Below are 23,417 nucleotides of genomic sequence, written 5' to 3' on the forward strand. Positions count from 1 at the left end.
GGAAAATATACATTGTTGTGCTCACATGACCCAGGTTAGTTTAGTCAGATATTTGAAAAAATTACTTTTTGTGTACATTTTATTCAAATTTTGTGCTTTATCCATATGACCTGTTTTGTCCCTATTCTCAAGAATCACTGTAATAATAATAATAATAATAATAATAATAATAATAATAATAATAATAATAATAATAATAATAATAATAATAAACTGACAAAAGCTGATGAATGTCCCAAACAACAAATATGAGCAAATTCGAGACCACACTAATTTCTTTGTCAATATAACCATATTTCCAAAGATGAGTTGTTGTTTTTTTATCTTACGTGTGAACTTATATACCAGTAGAGCGCATTATTTTGAATTATTATGCTTTGTATAATTATAGCATTGCATTACCATGTTATTATAAAATTTTTATTTTTTTTAATATGTGTTATATTTAATGTTTGTAATTATTTATATTTCATAATTTTATAAACATAGCTATATTTTATAATCATATAATTATAATAGTATAAAGATAAAAACTGGTTAGTAGTATATTAGAATACTATATTAATATTAGTAAGAAAATACCAGTAGTTACTGAAGTGAGCGATGTGAGACAACAGGAAAAACTTCATATCCCAGACATCACTAGTCTTTTAACTACGTCATCCTCCCGCGTCAGTAGTTGTTTTGCTTCCTCGACGCGCATGAAATAAACCAACGTGGTATTCCCTTCTTGACAAGAATCTTCACTGCAGCTTCATGAAAATAAACATTCTTCTTTCTCACGCATAGTTTTTTTTAAGTCTGAACCCAATTGTTTTTTTTTTTTTTACTTGTTTTGTTTTTGTAGCAAAAACTTCCTGAACCGAAAGAGTTATAGAAAAAGCGGCATTCGCGAGGGATACTTGTAGGGATTTTTTCCTGACAGGAATAAAAAAAAAAAAATGTTTAATGAGGATGAGGACTGGAGTGACGAACAAGAGGGACGAATCCTGAGCAAAGCTGTCTTTAAAAAGTCCCAAAAGGCGAACAGCAGTACACATTTAAAGGTAAATATTTGTTCTCTATTTCTTGTTTTCTACTTGTAATAAACTCCCGTCTTTAAAAAAAAAAAAAAAAAAAAGTTAGAAAAGACACGTAATTATTCTCGCTGTCTCGGTTAGTCCAATGTTGGGAAGAAGAGCCTGCTGCGGACACTGGAGACTCTGGGGTCGACACCAGACTGGAGGAGCGGTGACCATGAGCAGGACAGCGGCAGTGAGACAGAAGTCCCTCCATCAACCAGTAAACAGAAGAAGAGGAAGAAAAGGAGGAAACATAGAGAGCAATCAGAGGAGACGCAGGGGGTTGGAGACGACTGTCAAACTGTCAAAGAGGAGAAACCTCAACTGAAGAAGAAGAAAAAGAGGGAAAACAAACCTGGTTAGTAACTCTTAGAATGTACTCGGATAATGTCCACATTTATTGGGATGAGTGAGAGATTAATATTTTATTGCAGTAGCATAATTTGACACAAATAAAATTAGAAAAGTTCAGTTTTTAAACAATCTTTAAAATAATCCCAAGGTAAAAAACTGAGATTGTTTTAAAAGCTGTCATTGGAGAGCAAAATTCTGTCCCTTATTTAAACTTTATGTCAAAGTGTATGAATTGTCCAAAATCACAAATAACTGCTGAACTTTAGATTTTTAGATAATTTAATAACAACAACTACTGATCTCTTAGTAATAGTCTGACATTTTTTTTAGCCAGTAAATGTCTGACAATTGACACTGGTGTGCAGTTTTAAAAAAATCAAAAGATGAAGTTTTGATAGTTTTTGGTTTGCAAGTTTTCTGCTGTAATAAAAGAGCAGTTTGCATTAAGGCTCTTTACCAGGGTGTGCCAAAAAAAATGTGGGCAGCTCTATACATCTTTGTAAAGCTGTTTATGAGAAAAACAGTCACACACCATATGGATATCCTTTCCACCCAAACTTTTACTTGAGCATCTATAAAATATTTACATTTCCACATTCTGTACTATCCTTGAGTGAAGAAGTGGTTAAATTGTTTTGCTTGTTTTTTTCTGAACTAGTCTCAAAAGCACCCAGGACGCCTTCAGGGGAGACAGAAGTTGAAAAAGTTCCAGAACCTTCTCAAGAGAGTGTAAACAAACAGCAAGGCCCAGAGAGGCTGAGCAGGCAGCAGTGGAGAAACAAGATGAAGAATAAGAAGCGATACAAGAACAAGTTCTGCCAGAACAAACCTGAGGACGATGCAGACGGAGCTCCAACCGCCGATAACCGGAAACCAGCAGAAGACGTCAAAAAAGATCCACGCAACGGCAGCGGAGAAGACATCAGCCGGTCAGCAATCCAGAAACAAAGGAAGGAGGAAGTGAAAAGGAAGAACACGGAGCAAGAGGCAGATGGATGCAGCGCAGCAAGAGGGGAAAACCAGCCGGAGGTGGAGAAGTTAAAAAGTGTATCTGAAGGCTCTGCTGAGGGATTAAAACATTTAGCAGGTGAAGTTCAGGTGGCGAGCACCAACCGCCAGAAACCTGAGCTGAGCAAGGAGCGGAGTCTGAAAAGACAGAAGCTGCAGAAGATCCTCCTCCGCCAGGAAAGGGTCGGCACCAAGGGTCCAGCGGAGAGGACGGAAATGGAGGCGGTGGTCCAGGAGGCGGTGGTCCAGGAGGCGGTGGTCCCGGAGGCGGTGGTCCCAGAGGCGGCGGAGCAGAGCCGCTCCGATTCCCTCAGGTCCCGAATGGAGCAGCGCCTGGAGGCGGCACGCTTCCGCTACATCAACGAGCGTCTGTACAGCACAGCGAGCGGCGAGGCCAGGCGCATGTTCCAGCAGGACCCAGAGGCATTCTGGGTGTACCACAGAGGATACACGGCCCAGGTCCAGAGGTGGCCCGCCAACCCGCTGGACGCCATCATCACTTACATCCACAAGAGGTCAGAGCAATTCATTCATCCATTTTCCACCCATTCACTCTTCCATTCATCCATCCATCCATCTATTGCTTTGATTTTATCATACCACTTTGTCTATGGAAAAATATGACTTAATAACCAAATTGCGACTTACCATCCCAACGTAAAGAGTCACTCTGCTTAAGTAAAAGGAAAAATCAAATCTTCCCCATTTAATCGGATCATAATACCGATCGGAGCATTTACTTGTATGTATGTGTATATTTATATTGTGTTCTTTTGAGAACATTTGCTGTAAATAAATAACTGCTGCAGACGTAGCGCTGCAGCAGATAACTCTGCTCTGTGAAACTGATGTTTTATTTTTCAGCTGGGAGGAAACAGCCTTCATCAACAGCTTGCGAGCAGAGAAGAAAACTGTTTCAGAAAGATGCTTCTTGTTGAAAGAAAGCAGATTTTATTTATTGATTTTCTTTTGGTTGTATTTTGCTGCAGGTCACCTTCCCTGGTAGTGGCAGACTTCGGATGCGGTGACTGTAAAATCGCGCGCAGCGTGAAGAACAAAGTGCACAGCTTCGACCTGGCTGCCACCTGTGACCTCGTCACCGTCTGTGACATGGCCAAAGTGAGTTGGCCGCCGGCGGTGTGCGCGCTCTCTGTGATTTCCGCGTGATTAAACATGCAGCTCGCCTGTGCAGGTGCCTCTCGGTGACGACTCTGTGGACATCGCCGTGTTCTGTCTGTCCCTCATGGGGACCAACCTGGTCGAATTCCTGGCAGAAGCCAACCGCGTCTTGAAAATGAGGTAAGCGAGGGAAAGTTGATTGCATACATGTCAGCTTTAAACCACTTGGACTTCTCCACATTTTGTCACCTTACCCAGTTGGGTAACACTTTATTTCAAATAAAGTGTTACCCAACTGGGTAATGTGGCTTATGTAGTACAACGTTTCTAATTGAAGAGTTTTAAAGTTTTTATTATCCAGGAAAAAAAAGGAAAAAGTGTAACTTTTGAGTCGATGCTACATAGAACCGCATTGTAAAGCTGCAAGTCGCAGAATGTCTCTCTACCAGCTTTGCATATCTAAACAGTTAGAATTTTCACCCACTGTTCATTGCATTTACCTCACATTCAGTCAAATTCAATAGGGCTGAGATGATTAATCGATCATTGAAACAATCATCAAGGAATCCAGTAATCGATTAATCGTTACCTGGAGTGTATAAACTAAAAAATAAAAGGCAATTTGCTGAAAGTACAGCACAGTCAAAACAGTAAAGAAGCAAAAACTATACTAAAAAAGAAAACCTTCACTTGTCTGTGAATAGAACTCTGAAAAAAATGAAGAGCCCACTGCACTGAACTCCATTGAAAACCTCAGTTTTATTCCACTAAATATTGATTTCTCAACTCTTCCTGAGTTAAAACATTAGTATTGTTGTTTCTGAATGAATATGAACTAATTTTCTTTGCATTATGATTCATTTTACTCAAGCATATACCTATAAAAAAGTAAAGATAGTTTTTTTCCAGAGTTGTGTTCTGCCCAAACATGCTCCAGTGGCCGAATTCCAGCTTCAAATTCTGTAGATAGGAAAAGAAAAAAAATCTCTTATTTAGCACCTTTTGCTATCCAGTTATTCATCCAAAAAACCATCAACAGATCATTTTGATGGTTTTTACAGTGTATTGATGTTAGGTCAAGCTGTAAGGCCTCAGCTTTCCACAGGTTGATGTTAGAAGGATTTTTTTGCTGCAGATGCCTCCTTTGCTACCAACGATCAAGCGTTCACTAAAGGAATGCCGTCCTATTGCATTTTAGTTAGTAAAACATTTAACTTCTTACTTAAAAAGGAGTTGAATGATAATTCTTATTAGTTGTATCCCCTAATGTATTTCTAATATTCTATAATGATAAAAAAAACATTAAGTGGTTATTTATTTATTTATTTTTACGATTAATCATTAGAATAATATCAGAAAAAAAATCTGAAGGCGACACATTTTGCGGTCGTACCTTTCACCTGCAAACTTAATAAGGTTAACAGTTTCGCATGAATTTATGTTGGGTGTTTTAATTTTTTTTGTATGTCCAATCATTACAGGGGCGTCCTGAAAGTTGCAGAAGTAGCGAGCCGATTTGACAACGTGCAGAACTTCATCTCTGCTCTAGCAGGCCTGGGTTTTAAGATGATATCCAAGGTGAGGCCTCGGAACGTCTCAAATGTGATATTTTCCTGTGATTTAGAAAAAAAAAAAAAAAAAAAAATCAATGAGCTCAGACTTATGTGCCAAGACTATCATTTACTCAGGGCACACAGTGTGAGCTGGTGGCTGTCTGCAGCATTTGTTTATAATTTCTAGTTTGTGGTGCAGTGGGCAGGAAACCACGAGCTGAAAACATTCTGTGAACTGGTTTATCATTGGCAACAAACAGATGTTTAAACACAGTGTGCTTAGATAACCTGCAAGTCATTCAGGTCAAGATTTTGAGCATGTTAGGATCTCGAGTTTAGGTGAAGCTGTGGAAATAATTGTTTTGTCTTTTCTTTCAGGATACAGAAAACAGTCATTTCTTCTCCTTCGAGTTTATGAAGACAGGAAATGTTCCCCAAAACGTGAAGAAATTTGGACTACAGTTAAAGCCTTGTCTATACAAGAAAAGATGATGACAATGGAGAAGTTGATGTGTAAAATGCTTATGGAAATCAGCAGGTCGTTTGACTGCACCTCTTGGTTTCCTGTTCTTGGTAGTGGGCAGACAGTTGGTTGCAGTTTTGATACAGAAACAGGAAATGACCCAAAGCTCTTCATATTTAGTTTGCTTTTATTTAATTTGATCAGGTCTTTGCAATGGTGAAGAAACCCAAACCTCCTTAATGTTTACCTAAAATACAGCTTGTATTCAACCAAGATTGCATAAAATTTCAGATTAGTTCCAAAAAAAAACATTTGTCAACACAGATTCATTATCTGCCATTATTGTTTTCTGGTTCAACCTGTTTAAATTAGGTAATTTAAATCCATTTCATTCAATTCTTATTAGACATTTTTTGAAATGATCGCTCAGATGGGTTCAGTTTTACGTTTTGTAAGACTATTCATGTAAATTCTGTTCTTTTTTTTGTTTGAAAAGTTTATTACAAATAACTTTTGAAAGAATTTGTTTTTCATGTATTCTTTTAGATGGTCTTAATATTTTTCTGTCAAGTCATTTAAGAAAACTAAAGATTTGTTAATTGGACGGATTTACCTGCAGAAACATTTTCTACTACAGGATAGGGAAACAATGCTCCAGCCTCGTATAAAGACTTAAAGCAGCAGTATTATGTATTTTCCAGGCACGTAATGCTATTTTATAGCACATCCAAGTAACCATGTTAACTTTTTTTTATGTATTAAACAAACTTAAAAGAAATTGGACCTCTGTCTCTTTAAGAAGCTCCCGCTCTTTCCGACACTCCGCCTTCAGAATGTTGTTATCACATCAGTATTTCTGTGATTCTCCTAATTTAGCAACCTAAAAATCCCCCAAGGGATAATGTGAACAAGTGTGCATGAATATAGATTAAAAATAAAAAAACTACAGGAAAAAATGTTAATGATTTTTTTTTTATTGTCTTAAAAAAGAAATACAAAATACATAAAATTGAATGCAAAGTTCAAGTAAGGCTTAAGAAAAAGTGCTAACATTGCTTTTTAAGCCATTAATGCTACAAATTTCAGTGCATATTCAGTTTCATATAAAACGCTACATTTTCACAAAAAACGCACGGTGCTGCAGTTGGACGTTAAATGCACAGTTTAAGCTAAATGAGATGTAAAAATGCTCCAACTTCCCCTCACACTGTACTCTTGGCGTCAAAGACTATGGCGAAGCTGGTCAGCTGAGCATACTCCTTACCGCCGTCCATCCCTGCCAGTGGCTTCCTGACCTCGGGTGAACCGGGCTCGTGCATGAGACTCGTCAAGGCTGAGATGGACTCCCGTTCCTTCGTTGCAAAGGTTAAAAACAAAAACAGAATTTATAAGCTAAAAGTTTTAGAAAACATTAAAAACAAATGACAGAATGTTTAAATGTACCTTGTATGGCATCTTCTTTCTTTTACTGCAAAAACAGAAAAAGGCAACTTAGAAAAAGTTTGTTTTATGCTGTTTTGCCACTAGATGGCAGTGTGGTATAATTGTGAGCTCAAAATCAGAATTACTTCAAACGTAACTTGATGGCAGTGCATGCAACATGAATTTTAGCAGATGGAAAATTGACCAAACTCTTAGTCACTGATCTCTGAGAAGCAGCTTCCTTCGTCTTTAATCATAACCTGGAGAAGGACTTGCGCTGTCATGTTCTCCTGAGTCGGTGTGGAAGGTCAGGAAGCCTGAGGTAAACTCAAAATAACTTTTCTCTTGGGGAGTCATGTTTTCTTCTTGTTCACCGGGTGACTGACCTTACAAAATTAGCCTGCCGGCATCATCCCACAGATAATGAGACAGCTCCAATCCAAATATTGGAATAGAAGTCACAAGCTTATTGAAACAAGTAATAAATCTCTTGTATGTGGCTTTATTTTATAAACCAGAGTCTCACAAATTTCTAATTGTTGGAAAGTATAGAAACATCTGCAGGTAGAAGCCACAAACAGCTTTCTATGAGAGATATTTCTCCAAAGTTGTTAAAGTCGTGACCCAACCTTTCCCAGCAGTAGCATAAAAAAAATGTTAAGACTGATATACAACAGCTTAAATTGCATTAACTTCTGGTAATGGACCAGAAGTAAAACGATTAAGCTTCCTAAAACCCAGAGCAGGAAACTAGAAAAGAAATCTGTTTTTGTACTGCGTCGAACAATTTCTACCTGTCTCGAGCAAGCGGAGACTGCGGTGGCAGAGGCACCTGTCTGTTTCAGCCACAGCTTTCCTGTTTGTGAATAACTAAACTGGAGTGGTTGGCTGGTGAGTTGGGTTAACGATCCACACATCCTGTTTGTCTCACATTGTACTGAATGTACTGCATTGGCAGCACTGCCCTCATTTGCGCGTCACCTGCCGAGCCGACGCCTGCGGGACTCACCAGCATACACAGAGGATGGCGGTGATGATGATAAGGATCGCCGAGGCTGAAGAGATGCAGATCAGGACTACCAGCACTGCAACACAGAACCATGGCTATCAGACATCTCAACAAGGCCTCAAAACACTTAACACATGCCAGCATCCAGATAGCATCAGGGGTTCTTGACTAAATGTGTTAGGGAGCACCAACACTTACTGAACTGTTCGCTCTCTCTTAGGACTTCCACTTGAAAGCTGACAGACGCTGTGTGATGATAAAAAGAAGCAAAGCAGGTGTACAGGCCTTTATTCTGCCCCAAAGGGTCAGACTGAAGGATCATTGCAGCCCCATCCAGTTGAACAATTGAGCCATCACTCCTAAAACACAAACGAGGCTAAAATTTAGGCTCAAACATTTGCTAAACACCTCTTATTGAATCATTTTCAATGGCTAACAAAAGAGCTAGCAGAGAAGCAGCTATCTTTGTCACCTATGGGGAACAAAAACTCAGCCTTTTTTTATCTGTTCTTTGTTCTTTTACTTTGACATCAAGCCTACAGCAAGAGAGAGTAAACATTTGTGTATCATTGTATTATGTTGAAATGCTATGTAGCTAGTTAGCAAAAGAATCCATAGCAACAAGCTTATTGGGGCACCAGATTGCCTGCATGCTCCAGTGGTAAATGCATAGTTAGGTGAAGGTAGAGAGGTATTTTTGTATGTCGGTGTGTCTTACAACTCTAACTTTTTCCTCAGTCATCACCATGGTGAAGGCTACCAAGATATCTATTTGACCTTGTCTATTTATTTCTATTTTATTTTTAAGTAAATTTTTTATCAATTGATAGTCACAATATAAGTATTTTTATCTTGAGAATTGCACCCATGTTTTTTGTTTTTTTTTGTGCAATGGTTAATTGTTGCAATGACAGTAAAGATTCTATTCTATTCTGATTTAGGTAGTAGTATTTACTGAGGTGGTACTTCTGAGTATGTTTAAGATCCACTGAAGCAAAGGGATACACCACCTTCGACAATCAAGGCTGTAATCCGGCACGTTTCCTTCAACTCCAAGCAGCACTTTCTGGTTGAGTCGATTCCCGTAGACGGACACTCTGTACACAACAGGCTGATCGACGTGGCGGCTCTGCAGGGTGCTTGTGCTGTTCAGGACTTTTACAGAGGAGATATCTGCAGAAACATGAGCTGAACATCAAGCATCTTAAGAAAAACCTGTGCATTCATGTTATGACTCTCAGTCGCACTCACAGTATTTCGGGATGCGAATAGTTGTACTTTGTGTGATCCCATTGTCGGATTGGTACACACAGGTCAGGTTGTGGCCCTCGTGAAGTACCAGAGGAAACTGATAAGTCAGCTTTATGTGTCCTTTGAGTCTTGTGTGCCGGATTGTTTCACCTGTGGCTTTTTTAGGAAGGGCCCATGCAAGGTTTGAGCCAACGCAATCCCCTTTGCAGTCGCACACTGCCAGCCAGTGAAGAGAGTCTTGCTGTCTCACCACAGACACACTGAGCCGAGGGGGTTCTGAAAAAGAAAAGAGCGGTGGCAGGAAGGAGTTGAACAGAAGTTTTGGGGCTATATTTGTCAAGGGAAGAAAATCATCTGAGGAAAATGTTGACATACTTTGCAGGGGAATGCGTATTGTTCTTTCTTCTGGACTCTCCAAACTTGCATGTTTCACGGTGCAAGTAAAATTCTGACCAGCATAAAGAGAGGTCAGGAAAAACACAGAGCTCCAGGTCGATACCAGACCCTCGGCCTGAAATTCAGTTTCTCTTGAATAACTGATGTTGTCGTTTTTGTTTCCGGTGTGCCAGGCAACAGCTGCAGCAGAGGCAACACTGACAACAGAGCAGTTCATCTTTGAGTATTTCTGACCGCTTTCCCACTCAGAGCTGAAGCTGACGGTGATGTTTGGTTGAGCTGCGTGGGAAAAAAAATAGAAGTTAAAAACAGGAAATGAGGTGTTTCCTCTGAGTAATTGATAGAATCTATGGTGTGGCGACGTAGCCAAATATGTGCTAAGTTATATATTGACTGATTTGTAGAACATACCGCAAAGTGGGAGTGTTACACTTCTGTTCTGTGCTTCCTTAAATGCAGGGTGATTTATCACACACAACGCTGTGAGCTCCTGAGGCAAGCATGCAGGGAGGAGCAAAACAGAGTGGGTCCCATTATAAAAAGTGGAATTGGACCAAAAGTCTTTAGAATCAGCCTCTGGTAGAATCCAAGAAACGCTGGCTGCAGGAATGGCATCGGCTGCTGCGCACTCAATCATCCTGAATCCACCTCCACTATGTGAATCGACCCTGATTGTGGGAGAAACTGAAAGAGAGAATGTGGCAAGAAAGGTTCCACATCAAAATTTATTGAGCAATACCATGAAGGTATAATGAAGAAAACCATTTGAAGTCAAATTAATCTTTTTTTATTTTTTTACCCACCCAGCAGTGCAGGTTGAGCTCTAACTGTGAGGTTAAACTGCAGCGTTGTTTTAAGGTGGAGGTAGAAGCAGTTGCATTCATACAGACCAGCATGCTCATGCTTCACCAAACCTTGAATTGTGAGATTTCTACCAACTAGCTCCACGTCTTCAGGCAAGGGCCCATCATCTCTGCAGGGCAAATACACAAAGACAAAAACAATAAAACCAAGGTGTCACTAACCAAGAAAGTACCCTTGGGTCAGGACTTCTTTGTTTGATCACGTCAGGTTCATTGGCAGAGCTGTTGTTGCTACTCTCTGTTTTTCAATTTGCCATTGAGAATACTCCAGGTCATGTGTTTCTGTGTTTAGCTTTCATTCTCCTGAGCCAAAGCCTTCCAGTTCTCTTCCATTTTCACTACCTGCTATTAGGTACACCTTGCTTGCTCCGGGTTGGTCCACATTGTGTCTTCAGAGCTCCCTCAATTGTTCTTGGCCAGATCTGGTGACTTCAGAGGCTGCTGGTGTACAGCAAGCCCATTCACGGCATGGTTACATTGTCCTGTGAAAGTAGTCACCCAAAGTTGGCCACAAAAGGATGGCTATGTTCAGCAGCAAAACAAATACAAACAATGCTCAGTTGGTTGTAAGTGGCCCAAGGTACGATGGATAAAATCCAAATCAGGGTGGGTGCTTGTTTTCTTGTTTATGTCTGATATCTGACCGTTGTAGCCGACACTGAGATTCATTGGACCAGGAAATGCTTTTTCTGTCCATTGTCCAATATGGGTAAGCATGCAAACTGTGGTCTCCGAAATATTCCTAATAAATTTTGGTTTTGGCATCACACAAGATACTTTTTCACTACATCCCAAATAAATCCTGTTGAATAGTAGATTGCATTGGAAGGAATTGAATTGATATGAAGGGATTTGCAGTGGGTAGCACTTTTGCGTGGAGTTTGCATGTTCTCACTGTGCATGCGTAGGTTCTCTCTGGGTACTCCCATTTCCCACAGTCCCAATAAACGATTGTTGGGTTAATTAGTCTCTCTAAATTGCCCTTTAGTATGAATGTGTGCATGATTTTTGTCCTGTATGTTTCTGTGTTGCCCTGTGATGGACTGGTGAGCCGTTCATAGAGTAGCCCACCTTTCACCCAATCTCTACTGGAGATAGGCACCAACCCCCACCCCCTCCACGACCTTGCAAGGTCCCCCCTCCATGACCTTGCAAGGTCATGGAGGGGGGATAATGGATAAATAACTGGATCAGATTATGGATAAATAACTGGATCTAAATTAAACTTGTTTGCCTTGTAAAATGGACTGACATGAATGGAACTAAATAAATAAATTGGGCTGAGCACACTGTTCGTGACATATAAATATGCTAATTTTGTTTGCATTTTCTTTGCTGTATCTGTTCATTTTGTGTGTCTTTAATTAAGCACTATAGTTGTTGTAAATTCTTCTTTTTTTTCTCCTTGGTTATATTTTAGGATGTCGTGAGAAATTGAGTAAACAATGAAATTAGTTTTAAAAACACCAGAATCTGGTTCCTACTGTCTGTCACTTGTGGTTTGATGCCACCAAATGTTTCACCACATCCTCTCCAGGATGTCTAAGTTGTTTCAGTTCTTATGTGTATATATGGAAAATATTAATGAGTTATGTGACTTTTACCCGAAATCCAATATTTAATCACCACATTGAAATTAAAAGCTGTTACAGATATAAAAAAGTACAGAAAAAAACACTTTTCTAGAGTTTAGAATTTAAAAAAAAAGATACTCCATGATGCATCAACAGAAATTCAGGGATTGTAAATAAAGGCAAATGCTAAAAAAACACCTCGAACTCTCATACACTGACCTCTGTTTGCTTGCGCCTAATTAACAAGAGGTCAGATCATTATATTGCCACAGTTTAACCTGAAGCTTACGTTGTATCATGAAATTTATGAAGCACCTCCGTATCACCAAATACCTCTTACTTTTTACAGATAACGCTGTAGCGTGGCACATTCCCTGTGACCTCCAGGCTGATAACAACGTCGCCGTCTCCCTCGTGAAGCTCTAAATATTCAGCCGCTTTCAAGTCATCACCGCTGCTGCTTCTCAAATCTGAGCGAAGCTGAACTCCAGACAAGTCTGCAGATGAAACAAAAACGTTTTTCATTTCTGCTTCACCACATTAGAAACAAGGCTTTTCTGATTCTGAGACTCAATACTTACACAAAGTGGGCAGGGTGATGCCTCTCGCCTCAGGGTGTGAGAACTTTGGGTGTTTAAACACACAGGTGACGTTGCGGCCCTCGTGCTCCGCCACAGGGAGCCTGACGGAGACACTTCTCCCCTCTGAATTCTTGCTGTTCTCTCTTCGCACCTCTTCGTTCCCGTCCAAAGCCAGGGAAATGTCAGCGTCGGGTCTCCCTCCGGAAGAAACACAAGAGACCACCCAGAAATCGTTTCCTCCTTCTTGTACCATCTCTGCTTTAATCGTCACGTTTGGCCTCACTGAGAAGAAAGAGAGGACAAAGGAAAAAAAGAAAGGACTGATGAGTTATTTTTTCTCCAGCTATTAATGTTTTCTCCAGCAAATTAAAAAGTCAAAAAGGCACTGTGGTGTTTTTTGTTGAATATGAAGTTGGGAGGCCGGATGAGCAGCGAGTTAAGCAAACATGGGCCGAAAATGGAGTGGGGCAGAGGGGGTCCTGTTTGTGTTTTAGAGCACAGACTTATGGGCTTATCACCTGTCCCATCTGCTGTCTTAAAGCTGCAGCTGAGCGCAGATGTCTGAAGCAGCTGCTGTCCAACCAAAGCCAAGCAGAACCACAGGTTTTAATACCAGGAAATCAACAGGGCTGGAGTCTGTCATCAAATGTATTAAAAGTCGCTTCACGCAACACACCAACATCCCTAATGAGCAGCAAAGGTGAGAAAACACTTCATAATAGCTCAGGTGTTTGGGAGTAAACTCACTTCAGATCGAAAAACGTTCCATCTGTTAACACCTCCACCAAGCTACGTGTGATTTAACCACAGCAGTCAGAAAATGACCTCAGCACAAGTGTAAATTTATGGTAGACAAATGAGCTGCATGGCCAAGCCAGCGCATACCGTACGGCGCGCCACATAAACAGTCGCTGCTGCAATTTGGACGTTCTGCATGGTTTAAAGCGTGGACTGAAAAGCCTCTATGCAAAACCCAATGTGCCGAGGAAAACAAACACTGTATATCACCCTGAACACACCATCACATGGGAACATGGGTGGGGCTAAACATGGTGAAATCCCCTCTGCTAGAGGGGCAGTAGTACTTGATTTGAAGGCACATCGTACCTTCAGTTGTTAGAAAAATGTGTATATATATATATATATATATATATATATATATATATATATATATATATATATTTTAGGAAGTCATTCTCTATTAACCCTTTAAAAACATTTTTACCAGCGTTGCACTGAGAAGTAGATCCTATTATGAGCTCAGTTAATGTGCAGTTCCACCAGGTGTTTGCTAATTGTTGTTCGCTAGTCTGAAGGAGCTGAGTGGGGGAATTGCAGGAGAGTGCTGCTTGTGAGGCGGAAGCTAAGAAACTAATAGGAGGAGCTTCGTCATTGAAGGCGGAGCTTGGTCCCACCAGGCTTTTGCACAGCGGAATGGTTGCCATGGAAAATTAATGACAATGACACTAAACATACAGCCAGAACTACAATGAAACGGTTTAGATCAGGGGTCCGCAACCTTTACAATCCAAAGAGCCATTTTCGCTTCCGGTCAAAACTTGTTGAGGGTTGTGAATGTTACATGAGTATTAAAAAAAAAGAAAAAAAGACAAATTGTTGTTTAGACAAATGTCTATAATAGGAGCTTTGTTGTCATTTGTAAAAACTGCCATTTTATTTCCATTTTGGGACTTAAAATAAAGAAAAAAAAATTTTCATGGGATTTTTTTTATTTTATAATGTGGGTAATAACACTTAATTTCTTAATTATGAAAAATATAGTTCTAAAAATTATTACAGGCACTTTTAGTGATGTTCCATTGAGAAAATAAGTACTGCATGAAAACAAAACAAAAAAAAAATTGCTAAAACTGCTTTTGTTATTGGATCTATATTTAACCCTTGTGCGTGCAAGGACGTAGGCAAACGTAGAGTACTAAAGCAAATGATACAAGTATTACGTGTGTGGGGTCGGTTGGACCCCATTTCTACATACAAGGGTTAAAAACAGTTATGTTTTGTTTTTTTGCTTGGTGTAATAATTGGTAGAACTGATGCGTTGCAGCAAGGTCCTGGGTTGAAATCCCAGTCTAAGGTCTTACTCCTATTTGGAAAAGATATTTGTCTACTTGGAAAAAGATAAACAATTCAGTATACAGATAAACATCACTTTGAGAAATAACCCTAAAGACTTGAAGATGTACCTCCAGAGAAAGGATTCTACAAAAATTGGACTCCGAATGCAAATGTTTGCCACAGTAAGACTTTTATATGATAAAAACACAATAAAACCACATAGTCTCCTTCCACTTCACAATTATGCCCTACTTTATGTTGTTGCACATCAAATTCAGATGCACACAGATATTTTGAGTTGCAATTTGAGAAGTTGTAAAACCTTTTAAGGGAAATGAATAGTTTTACACAGCATTGTGTTTTCATATTGAACAGCAAGGTTGCAGTTGGTTAAGCCATAGTTTTCAGCTGTAGTAGGGAAAAATGGGCAGGGCAGTTGTTTATTGTTTTAATGTGATGTAAAATTACAGTGGTACAGATGCACATAACTTCCTTTTGTGTGTGTGTGAGTGTGTGCGTGTGTGTGTGTGTGCGTGCGTGCGTGAGCGTGTGTGTGCTTGTGTATGCGTGTGTGTGCATGTGTGCGTGAAGCGCAACTGTTTGTGAGATTACCACCAGCTTTGAGAACTCAAATATTTGACATTTTTGAGGGTTAGCATTACAGCTGTGCACAACAGAGCATGCCTTTAATCAGGCGTAACTTCCATGTTTTCTTCCTCTGATCTCTTTGTAATGGCTGCAAGAAGGTCTTACTTCCTATTTCGGTGAGGGCTGCTTTGGTGAAAATCACTGGTCGCCTAATGCCACATATTGCACCTTTCAAGCAGGCCCTCACAATAAACATAAACATGAACATAATGATGGGCTCCCTGAAGTAGACTCCCTGACGTAGCTTTTTATTTTGTTGCACCTTCACCATTTCATTTATGACTTAATGTTTAGTTTTTTTCATGCAATAATTGCACTAAATTTCCCCAGCAGATTAACACTAAAAGTACCACTTCTAATTTTAGAACTATTTTTCTCACATCATTAAAAATTATTTTCACCCCCCCCCCCCAAAAAAAAAATCAAACATCATTAATGTTGATGTTTCCAGATTTGCTCTAAAACCCTCCATAAGAAGGCTATACCAGAAAGATGATTGATAAAGAAGCTGATTGTTCACTGGCATGCTCACAGAAAGTTGAGTAGAAGGAAAAACGTGAGTTAGGAAAAGGTGCACTGGGATAGCAGCAACCTTGAGAGGATTGTGGAGTAAAATCCTGACCCATTCGTTACCCATTACCTCAGACCCCCACACACCATGACTGTAAACATATTTACTGGATCTAATAGATCAAATTGATTCCAGCTATTGTAATAAATAAGCAAAACATATTTCCACATCGCTCAACAGGTGTTCTTGAACGCTTCTGATTTGCAGGCACCTCCCCACGCTGGGCTTTACATCGGTCACCAAAGCTCTGCACTATATCATAGTTTTTAAAACCCCTTTTCTGCTTTTTATCCTGTTCCCTTTGCTCAAATTCAGTGAAATACTGCAATCCCACATGAATGCGCCGCAGTGCGCTGCGTGATTTATGGTCTGTCAGTGTGTATGCGGAGCAGAGTGAAAGGGAACAGCAGGAGAAAGTTAAAGTGTTGTAAGCTGCTGAGTCATGATGCTTGATTGCAAACTTGTGATGCAACGCCTCGCGGCAACCGAGCTGCGAAGACGCAAATGTCGCTGACAAGGCGCGCGGCTTACCGTATGTTTCCACCCTCACCGTGCTGCGTTCGGGGTTTGGGAGGGTCTCGTGTTTGACCACACAGGTCACACTCTGCTCGTCCTGGAGATGGGTGGGGAAGCGGAGGATGCTGCGCAGCGTGGAGGTGCCGTTCAAGTGAGCCGCTTCCCTCTCGTTCACGGTGAAGGGGAAGTCTGAAGGAGGACCGCCACCGACCAGCCAGCTGATGCGGGGCGTTGGCCTGCCGCCAGCAGCAGAGCACGACACCGACTGGTAGTGAGTGTCATTTATGGTCTCCGAGCTCACTTCTATCTGTACCTCAGGTTTAGCTGCGGATATTTAGAGCAGATTTAGCTTTAAAGCTACAGCATGTAACTTTTACACTTTTTTTTTTTACATATTAGTTAAAACTGATGTCCAGTCATAGCAGTATAGTATAGAACAGATCATCTGAAAGAGAGAAAGATGAAGCTTCTCCACCTGCTACCAGCCCCACCGCTTCCGAATTTATCACGTGAAGCTGTATACCGGGCGCGCGCTCGGTATACAGGCTACAGACCTTGAAGCAGCTATCCTTCCCATGCTTCGTGTCTTTCCCCTCTTTTCTCTGTCACTTACTTTCAAATTACCTTTTCAAATAAAAGTCACTGGAGTCGAAAAATTATTAAAAAACAAAACAAAAATAAACAAATAAATAAATAAATGCACAGTCCTGCTCAAAAACATTCAATCAGCTAGGAGGAAGGTCTTAGGGCTGACAGTCAAGCTAATGTATGTGCTGCGAAATGTGCTAATGACAGAGAAACATCTTATCGGCTCCCTAGGACTCCAAAAAATTATAAAGAAACAAAAAAACGCACCACTCCTGGTCAAAAGCAACCAATCAAAGCCAGAAGGGAAGTCTTAGCGTTGTCAATCAAGCTTGTGTACATGCTTCTAAATGTTCTAATGGCAGAGTTTAAAACCTATGGGCTGGGTTCCTATGGAGCTTGTGGTGACAATCAGTCTCTCGACCAGTCAAGCGAATGGCGAAATTTGCACGTGAAATTTTGAGCCCGTACAGGCAGACGTGCACACGCTGACTAGCGACACAACAGAACAAAGTTAACAATGCTAAGACATTCCTCCTGACTCTTATTGGCTGTTTCTGACAGAGCAGTGTGTTTGTTCATGTGACAGCAGAACCACAGAGAGAAGGCAGAGAAGCTTGATTTTTTTTTTCTTCACAGATTATCTGTCTTATATTCTACTGTCAGGACATAATAATACAAATTTTAAGAAACATGTAAAAACGTATTTTATAAAAGTTACATACTGCAGCTTTAGAAGATGCTTGTTAAAGTTTGTTTCATTAGGAATTTTCTTCCACTTACCAAGCACAGTTACATAGATGATGGAAAATGAATTCTCCTCCTCTTCCTCAAAATCACAAATGTACTCTCCTTCTGCTTCCACGCTGGAGACCCTCATCCTGACTGTGAGGTTCTTGAGAGAGGCAGGTTCTGAGAAGTCATCTCGGGTAAACGGCTTCTCATTTGGTCGAGAAAATCCGGCCAGCCGCTTGAATTTACTCAGAGAGTTAAGCTTGCGTTTCCACTCGGCCTTCTGGATCTTACCCGCACCCAGATATTCACATTTCAGGTAGATGTCCTCCCCCAGGACTCCAGTGACATTGTGAGCAATCACAGTAGCCGGTTCTTCGCCTGAACCTGGGACACATCGCAACAACATGATCATTCATAAGGAGAGGTCAGAAGTTTACATGAATCCACCTAGAAAAGCAGAACTGTTGTTCTGATGAACTGATGTTCACTTTGCCCCATGTAAGACCTTTCAGATGTCGGTTTGATTCTCAGCAATGAAACTGTGATATATGAGTCAAACTGCTCATATCAAAGAGGTCTTTTGTTGGTTTTTCATGATTAAAATGTTCCAAATTGCATGTCAATAGAAACGTGCCCTGTTACAAGGGCAACATGTAGCAATTTTGGTATTAACACAGAAATATTTTCGTCATACATCATCTTAGCTTAATGTTGGTAACTGCTAAATACTATTTAAATTCAAATTCCCAATGAAAACATTCAGATGTTTTTTTTTTAAAGTTTGGCAAAAAAAGTGACATCTGGTGGCAAAATTGTAAACTGCAACAAGCTACACTTCAAGCTAGATTGTACGTTTTGTGATCCTGCAGTGGAATAGTCATGCCATGTGGTCGTGTTTCACTACACTGAGGTTCCTTGCACGGACCCAAAGCACACCTACATGCAAAGGTACATTTTTACAGCCACATGTACCTATTCTGTGTCACCCGGCACACTAAACAGTGTTCACATCAAACTATTTTGTAGGCGACACCTAGCTGATAAGGTCGAAAGATGGCACAATCAGTTGCAAGGATGCGCATCAGCTAGCTAGACTGTCACGTTGTGCTGCACTAACAGGTGTGCAGCCGCTGCCCTGGTGGAGAAGAAATGGAGTTAGGCGCCCAACCAGCTCATCAAAATTGGATTGTGGAAAATGTAGGAATTTGTCACAAGAAATGTAGGCAACTGGTACACTCTGCAGACAGTCCTCACAGAATACAATACATGCTGAAGCGGTGGTGAATGCTGTTGAAACTACCATCATCCATCAGCCAGTGCAACAGGTGGTTACCATGGAGACTGAAAAGCAGTGACCAAACCTAATGACTGATTTGAGAGTCAAACTGATCTCATAGGCTGCTCCTCAACCAAAAAGATTCTTCAGCTACATGAAGGAAAAGTCAGCTTCACCCATATTCTTTGGATAAAGTAAATATAATTCAATTTCATTGTTTCTTTTTGATATGTGGATATATCATGACCATAAATCCTCCATCCAAAGGTCTAAAAAGGTCTTCATGCTATACCAAAGGTTTAATGTGGACTTTTAAAATCCTCTGTCCGTGTGACTGGAAAATTAAATAAAGAAATAAAAGTTGTTCTGCTTACAAACACCAAAACCTGTCAGTGGAAAAAAAACCCAACATGTTTCCTTCTTCTCCTGCAGATCAGTGATGAGTGTCGTATCAATAGCCCAACAGAAATGCATCCAGCGTGTGAAGATGATCAAAGTACTATAAATATCTGCTCTAAGTTGGATGGCAGTTCTTTCTCCAGCTGGCTGAGAGTCTGTAGAAGTTCAACTTGAATCTGTCAACACTCGAAGAGGCTGCAGACAAGAAATTGACTTTGTTGCGCTCCGCGTTTGATGAATGCCGCCTGGACTTTGCGGTGCATATGTAACCGAGGAGTCCATTAAGTTAATGAAAACAATTTAGAAGTTATGATGGGTCTGTATCCAGACAACGGACAACATGGTTTTTCCTGCACAAATCGGCCACAATTTAGGGGACGTTTCAAAGACCCCTTAAAAGACACTTCGAGTGTTTCCTGCATAGCTAACTCAGTTCATTTCTCCACTTCCTCTGCCGACTTCATCAAAGGTGCGCTTAAGGACACCATTTATTTGACCCATCAGCGGAAGCCAAGGGCTTCTTCTCTGGGTTTATATTCACGATGAGGACAATGATGACAGCTTGATGCTGCACAGTGTCATGGCAAACCCAAAGAACGCATCCAGCTCTTTTGCAACTAAAATGCAGCTGGGCTCACTGTATATCACAGCAAATGGAAACAATGTGGAGGGCTTCCAAAGCCTTTGAGACGGGGAAAAATAAATAAATACGCTCCATCACTTCAGTAACGCCTTCTGGGTCCATTTGCCCTTGCAGGTTATTGCCAAAATAAATGTCAGCCAAGAATGGAAAAGCTGCGCCTTGAGGACACAAACAAGGTAATAACTGAGAAAAAGAGAAAAAAAAAACATGCGTTCATTTAGTGCATCATATTTCTTAAAGCCCGGGGGGTTCTTTCTTTTTCTCACAAATTCAACAGCGACAATTCACAGCAAGTCTTCGTCCTGCAGGCTGGGGATGTGGTAAACAAATAAAGTCTTTCAGCGTAGTCATACAGAGCTCTTCCTCACGATTAAAACTTTCATCTCAGAAACTTTGTGACTTTGCAGAAGCAAAAAAAAAAATGCCCAGGGTCTCGGGTCGTAGAGGGTTTTCCCCTTACGCCGAGAAAAACGCACCTTAACACCCCTCGTATATTAGTTTTAATAGGCTGTAAAGAAATTACTGAGGTTTTTAGGTGAAACAGCTGATCAATAACAATAAACTCCCCCCCTCCTCACTGGCAGAGTGACAATGCAGGCATGCCATCAGGAAAATATGGCAGAAATAGTTCCATGCACAGTTAATCATTTGATTTTTATGGGCTGCATGCATTTATAATTTAACTGATCATTTTGGAAAAGCCAAAGCAGCCCTAGAATATAAATCCCACCGGTTAAATAAGACCTGAAGGTCCAGTAAAATAAACCCATAAACAGCCGACAGCCACAGATGGGCTGTAACCCTGCAGACTTACCCTGAATTTCCAAGGAATGTGCAACATTTTGGACGAGAGCCAGAATCAACAGCAATGAGCATCCCATGATGGTGTCATTTAACAACCCAGAGTTAGATGCACCAACTGTGTAGGAGGCACAGGGGTATTTAAAGTGTGTTTCTGTGGTTCATGGTTATAGGTGCACACCCTTTACAGCTGATACCGAAGCGTGTGCGTGGTTCATTTACCCAACCACATACTGTGTGTGTGCACAGATATATACACACAAACAGCTGTGTGTAGAGCAACTTCTCCTTTTTTTTGTTATTTTCCTTTCTTAAACAATGCTTCAGCAAAACTTTGCATGTCTCATTTCTTATGTTTCAGAAGCCCAGTGTGTGTTCTTTTTTTCTTTTTTTTTTAGCACGTCTACTTGCAGGATGCGTCTGCTGGGAAGGGAAGGGGGTAAAGCCATGTATCATTCATACCATCCCGTCCCTGTGGGGTAACATCAGAGACGGCCAGTCTGACTGCTTCTGCTTCTGCCCGAGCACTGGAGGGAAATCACTCACTCCGGGTCATTGTTTTATGACATAATGTTTCCTTAATTCACTCTGGATGCCGCTTCTCTTTCAGACAAATTATTTTCTTGAGTTGTCGCCGTTTTATGGAGAGCATGCAATATGGATGAGTGAGGCAGCTACGCATTGTGCAGTGCAAGGTTTTAGACCGTGTGCCATCTTTTCAGCTTTAGTGTTGAGTCATTCAAACCGCCACGGTGAATGTGATGACCCAATATGTATATATAAAAAATGCTGCCATCATTTTTTTTCTTGTGCGGTTTGTAACGGTTTGTTGAATGATCTCTTCTGAAACCAGCAGGCATAGCGAGAGAACTTGCAGCATGTGAAACTGGGTTTTACAAAAAAGGAAATACTACAACTTACATACTTGCAGCGCACACACGTTCGCAATGAGATGAGTTTCCATGACTTCAGAGGGCATGGCATTAAGTCGAGTTTATTAGTGTAGTGCATTTCTGCAGCAAGGTAGTTCAAAGTGCTTTACATCATAAAAACACAATACAGTAACCAATTGTGAGACGAGCAATACCTTTTACATTTTGCCAAATGCAAGCAAATACACAAATATATTGATCAATGTTCCAGTTACTACGAATCAAAGCCAACTTCAAACAAGTGGGTCTTTAGCCTTGATTTAAAGGAACTCAGTGTTTCAGCAGTTTTGCAGTTTTCTGGAAGTTTGTTCCAGATCTGTTGGTGCATAGAAGCTGAATGCTGCTTCTCCATGTTTGGTTCTGGTTCTGGTGATGCAGAGCAGAACCATAACCAGATGACCTGAGAGGTCTGGAAGGTTGATACAATGACAATGGGTCTTTAATGTATTGTGGTGCCAAGTTATTTAGTGATTTATGAACTAACAACAGTATTTTAAAGTATATTATCTGAGCTACAGGGAGCCAGTGGAAGGACTTTAGAACTGGTGTGACGTGCTCTATCTTCCTGGTTTTAGTCAGAACAAGAGCAGCAACCAATCAATGCATGATAAACATGGCTGAGTGTCTTTAGATCTTACTGCGGCGTTAGTCCTTCAATCCTAGAAATGTTCTTCTGGTGATAGAAGGCAGACTTTGTAACCGTCTTTATGTGTGTCTGAAGATTCAGGACGTCACAACATTTTAAACTCAGCTTCAAATGAGCATCAAATTCAACTTGTAACTTCCATATGATTGTATTGTCTTTCAAAAAGAGACACCAACATGCAAGCCTTCACATGAGCCTTTTTATTGTACCTAAAACTTAAAGCCTCATGAATACAACTTCAAAATGGTTAGATGGTTGTTTCGTTCAGATTTTATCCGTTTGTTTTCAGTGAACCTTATTGAACAAACAACATGAAGTCCCAAAGATACACCAGACAAAAACAGTTATAAAGTTGCGGAGGGAGACTGTTTAGGCACGGTTTAGAAAACAATTTAGCTGTTTATTCAGTCGTCTGCAAATCAAAAGACTGTGACAAAAATGCAAAGTCACAGTAAATCAAGCATTAATCAGAGAAGCAGCCAAGAGACCCCAGATAACTCTGGAGAAGATGCAGAAATCTATCTCAAGAAGAAATTTTTTTTTAAATAATAAAAAAAAAGCATGTACAAGACACAACAGCAGATGTGTTGAAAGGCTCTGGTTAAATAAAACCAAAGCCAAAGTTTTGTTCATGCTGACCATTCTCCTGGTTGGAAACTTGGTGGTGGCTGCATCATGCTGTGGGGATGTTTTTTTTAACAGGGAGACAGAAGTTGTTCAAAGCTGATAGTGAGATGGATGGAGCTAAATTCAATCTAAGAAGAACAGACAGAACTAAACTCGAAAGGATCAAACCGATCAAAGCATGTTGTTCATATGTCAGAATGGACCAGTCAAAGTCCAGACTCCATCCATTGTGACCGAGTATTAGGTTATTTAGCAAAAACAAGTAATCAGATTTCAGTCTCCAGATGTGCCAGTCCTCAAGGGACTTA

The 23,417-nt window shown here is 40.5% G+C and overlaps 2 protein-coding genes across 2 annotated transcripts; one reads left to right on the forward strand and one right to left on the reverse strand.

Annotated features, from left to right (window-relative positions):
* The first annotated feature begins 578 nt into the window (after positions 1-578).
* Positions 579-6,336, forward strand: rrp8 (ribosomal RNA processing 8). The gene is made up of 7 exons (XM_081614178.1): positions 579-1,046; positions 1,161-1,419; positions 2,074-2,938; positions 3,413-3,542; positions 3,616-3,722; positions 5,024-5,120; positions 5,474-6,336. The coding sequence occupies exons 1-7, from the start codon at positions 942-944 to the stop codon at positions 5,585-5,587; spliced, it is 1,677 nt and encodes a 558-aa protein (XP_081470304.1). The 5' UTR covers positions 579-941; the 3' UTR covers positions 5,588-6,336.
* Positions 6,337-6,516: 180 nt separating this feature from the next.
* Positions 6,517-21,052, reverse strand: LOC103474126 (uncharacterized). Its single transcript, XM_008424879.3, has 14 exons — positions 20,918-21,052; positions 17,834-18,169; positions 16,481-16,789; positions 12,655-12,936; positions 12,414-12,570; positions 10,440-10,609; positions 10,048-10,320; positions 9,616-9,915; positions 9,241-9,516; positions 9,000-9,162; positions 8,188-8,348; positions 7,990-8,065; positions 7,002-7,026; positions 6,517-6,910 (listed from the first exon to the last, which is right to left on the reverse strand). The coding sequence occupies exons 1-14, from the start codon at positions 20,982-20,984 to the stop codon at positions 6,761-6,763; spliced, it is 2,745 nt and encodes a 914-aa protein (XP_008423101.1). The 5' UTR covers positions 20,985-21,052; the 3' UTR covers positions 6,517-6,760.
* Between the last annotated feature and the right edge of the window lie 2,365 nt (positions 21,053-23,417).

This window comes from Poecilia reticulata, chromosome 13 (assembly GCF_904066995.2).
Source record: "Poecilia reticulata chromosome 13, P_reticulata-male-v2, whole genome shotgun sequence".
NCBI lineage: Eukaryota > Metazoa > Chordata > Actinopteri > Cyprinodontiformes > Poeciliidae > Poecilia > Poecilia reticulata.

Excerpts from the sequence above, each read along its gene's own strand:
- LOC103474126 (XM_008424879.3), bottom strand. The coding sequence starts at position 20,984 with ATGGGATGCTCATTGCTGTTGATTCTGGCTCTCGTCCAAAATGTTGCA. Across the intron at positions 18,170-20,917 it reads ACATTCCTTGGAAATTCAGG|GTTCAGGCGAAGAACCGGCT; the intron begins GTAAGTCTGCAG and ends GATGTGTCCCAG. Across the intron at positions 9,517-9,615 it reads AATACGCATTCCCCTGCAAA|AACCCCCTCGGCTCAGTGTG; the intron begins GTATGTCAACAT and ends TTTCTTTTTCAG.
- rrp8 (XM_081614178.1), top strand. The coding sequence starts at position 942 with ATGTTTAATGAGGATGAGGACTGGAGTGACGAACAAGAGGGACGAATC. Across the intron at positions 1,047-1,160 it reads ACAGCAGTACACATTTAAAG|TCCAATGTTGGGAAGAAGAG; the intron begins GTAAATATTTGT and ends TGTCTCGGTTAG. Across the intron at positions 1,420-2,073 it reads AAAGAGGGAAAACAAACCTG|TCTCAAAAGCACCCAGGACG; the intron begins GTTAGTAACTCT and ends TTTCTGAACTAG.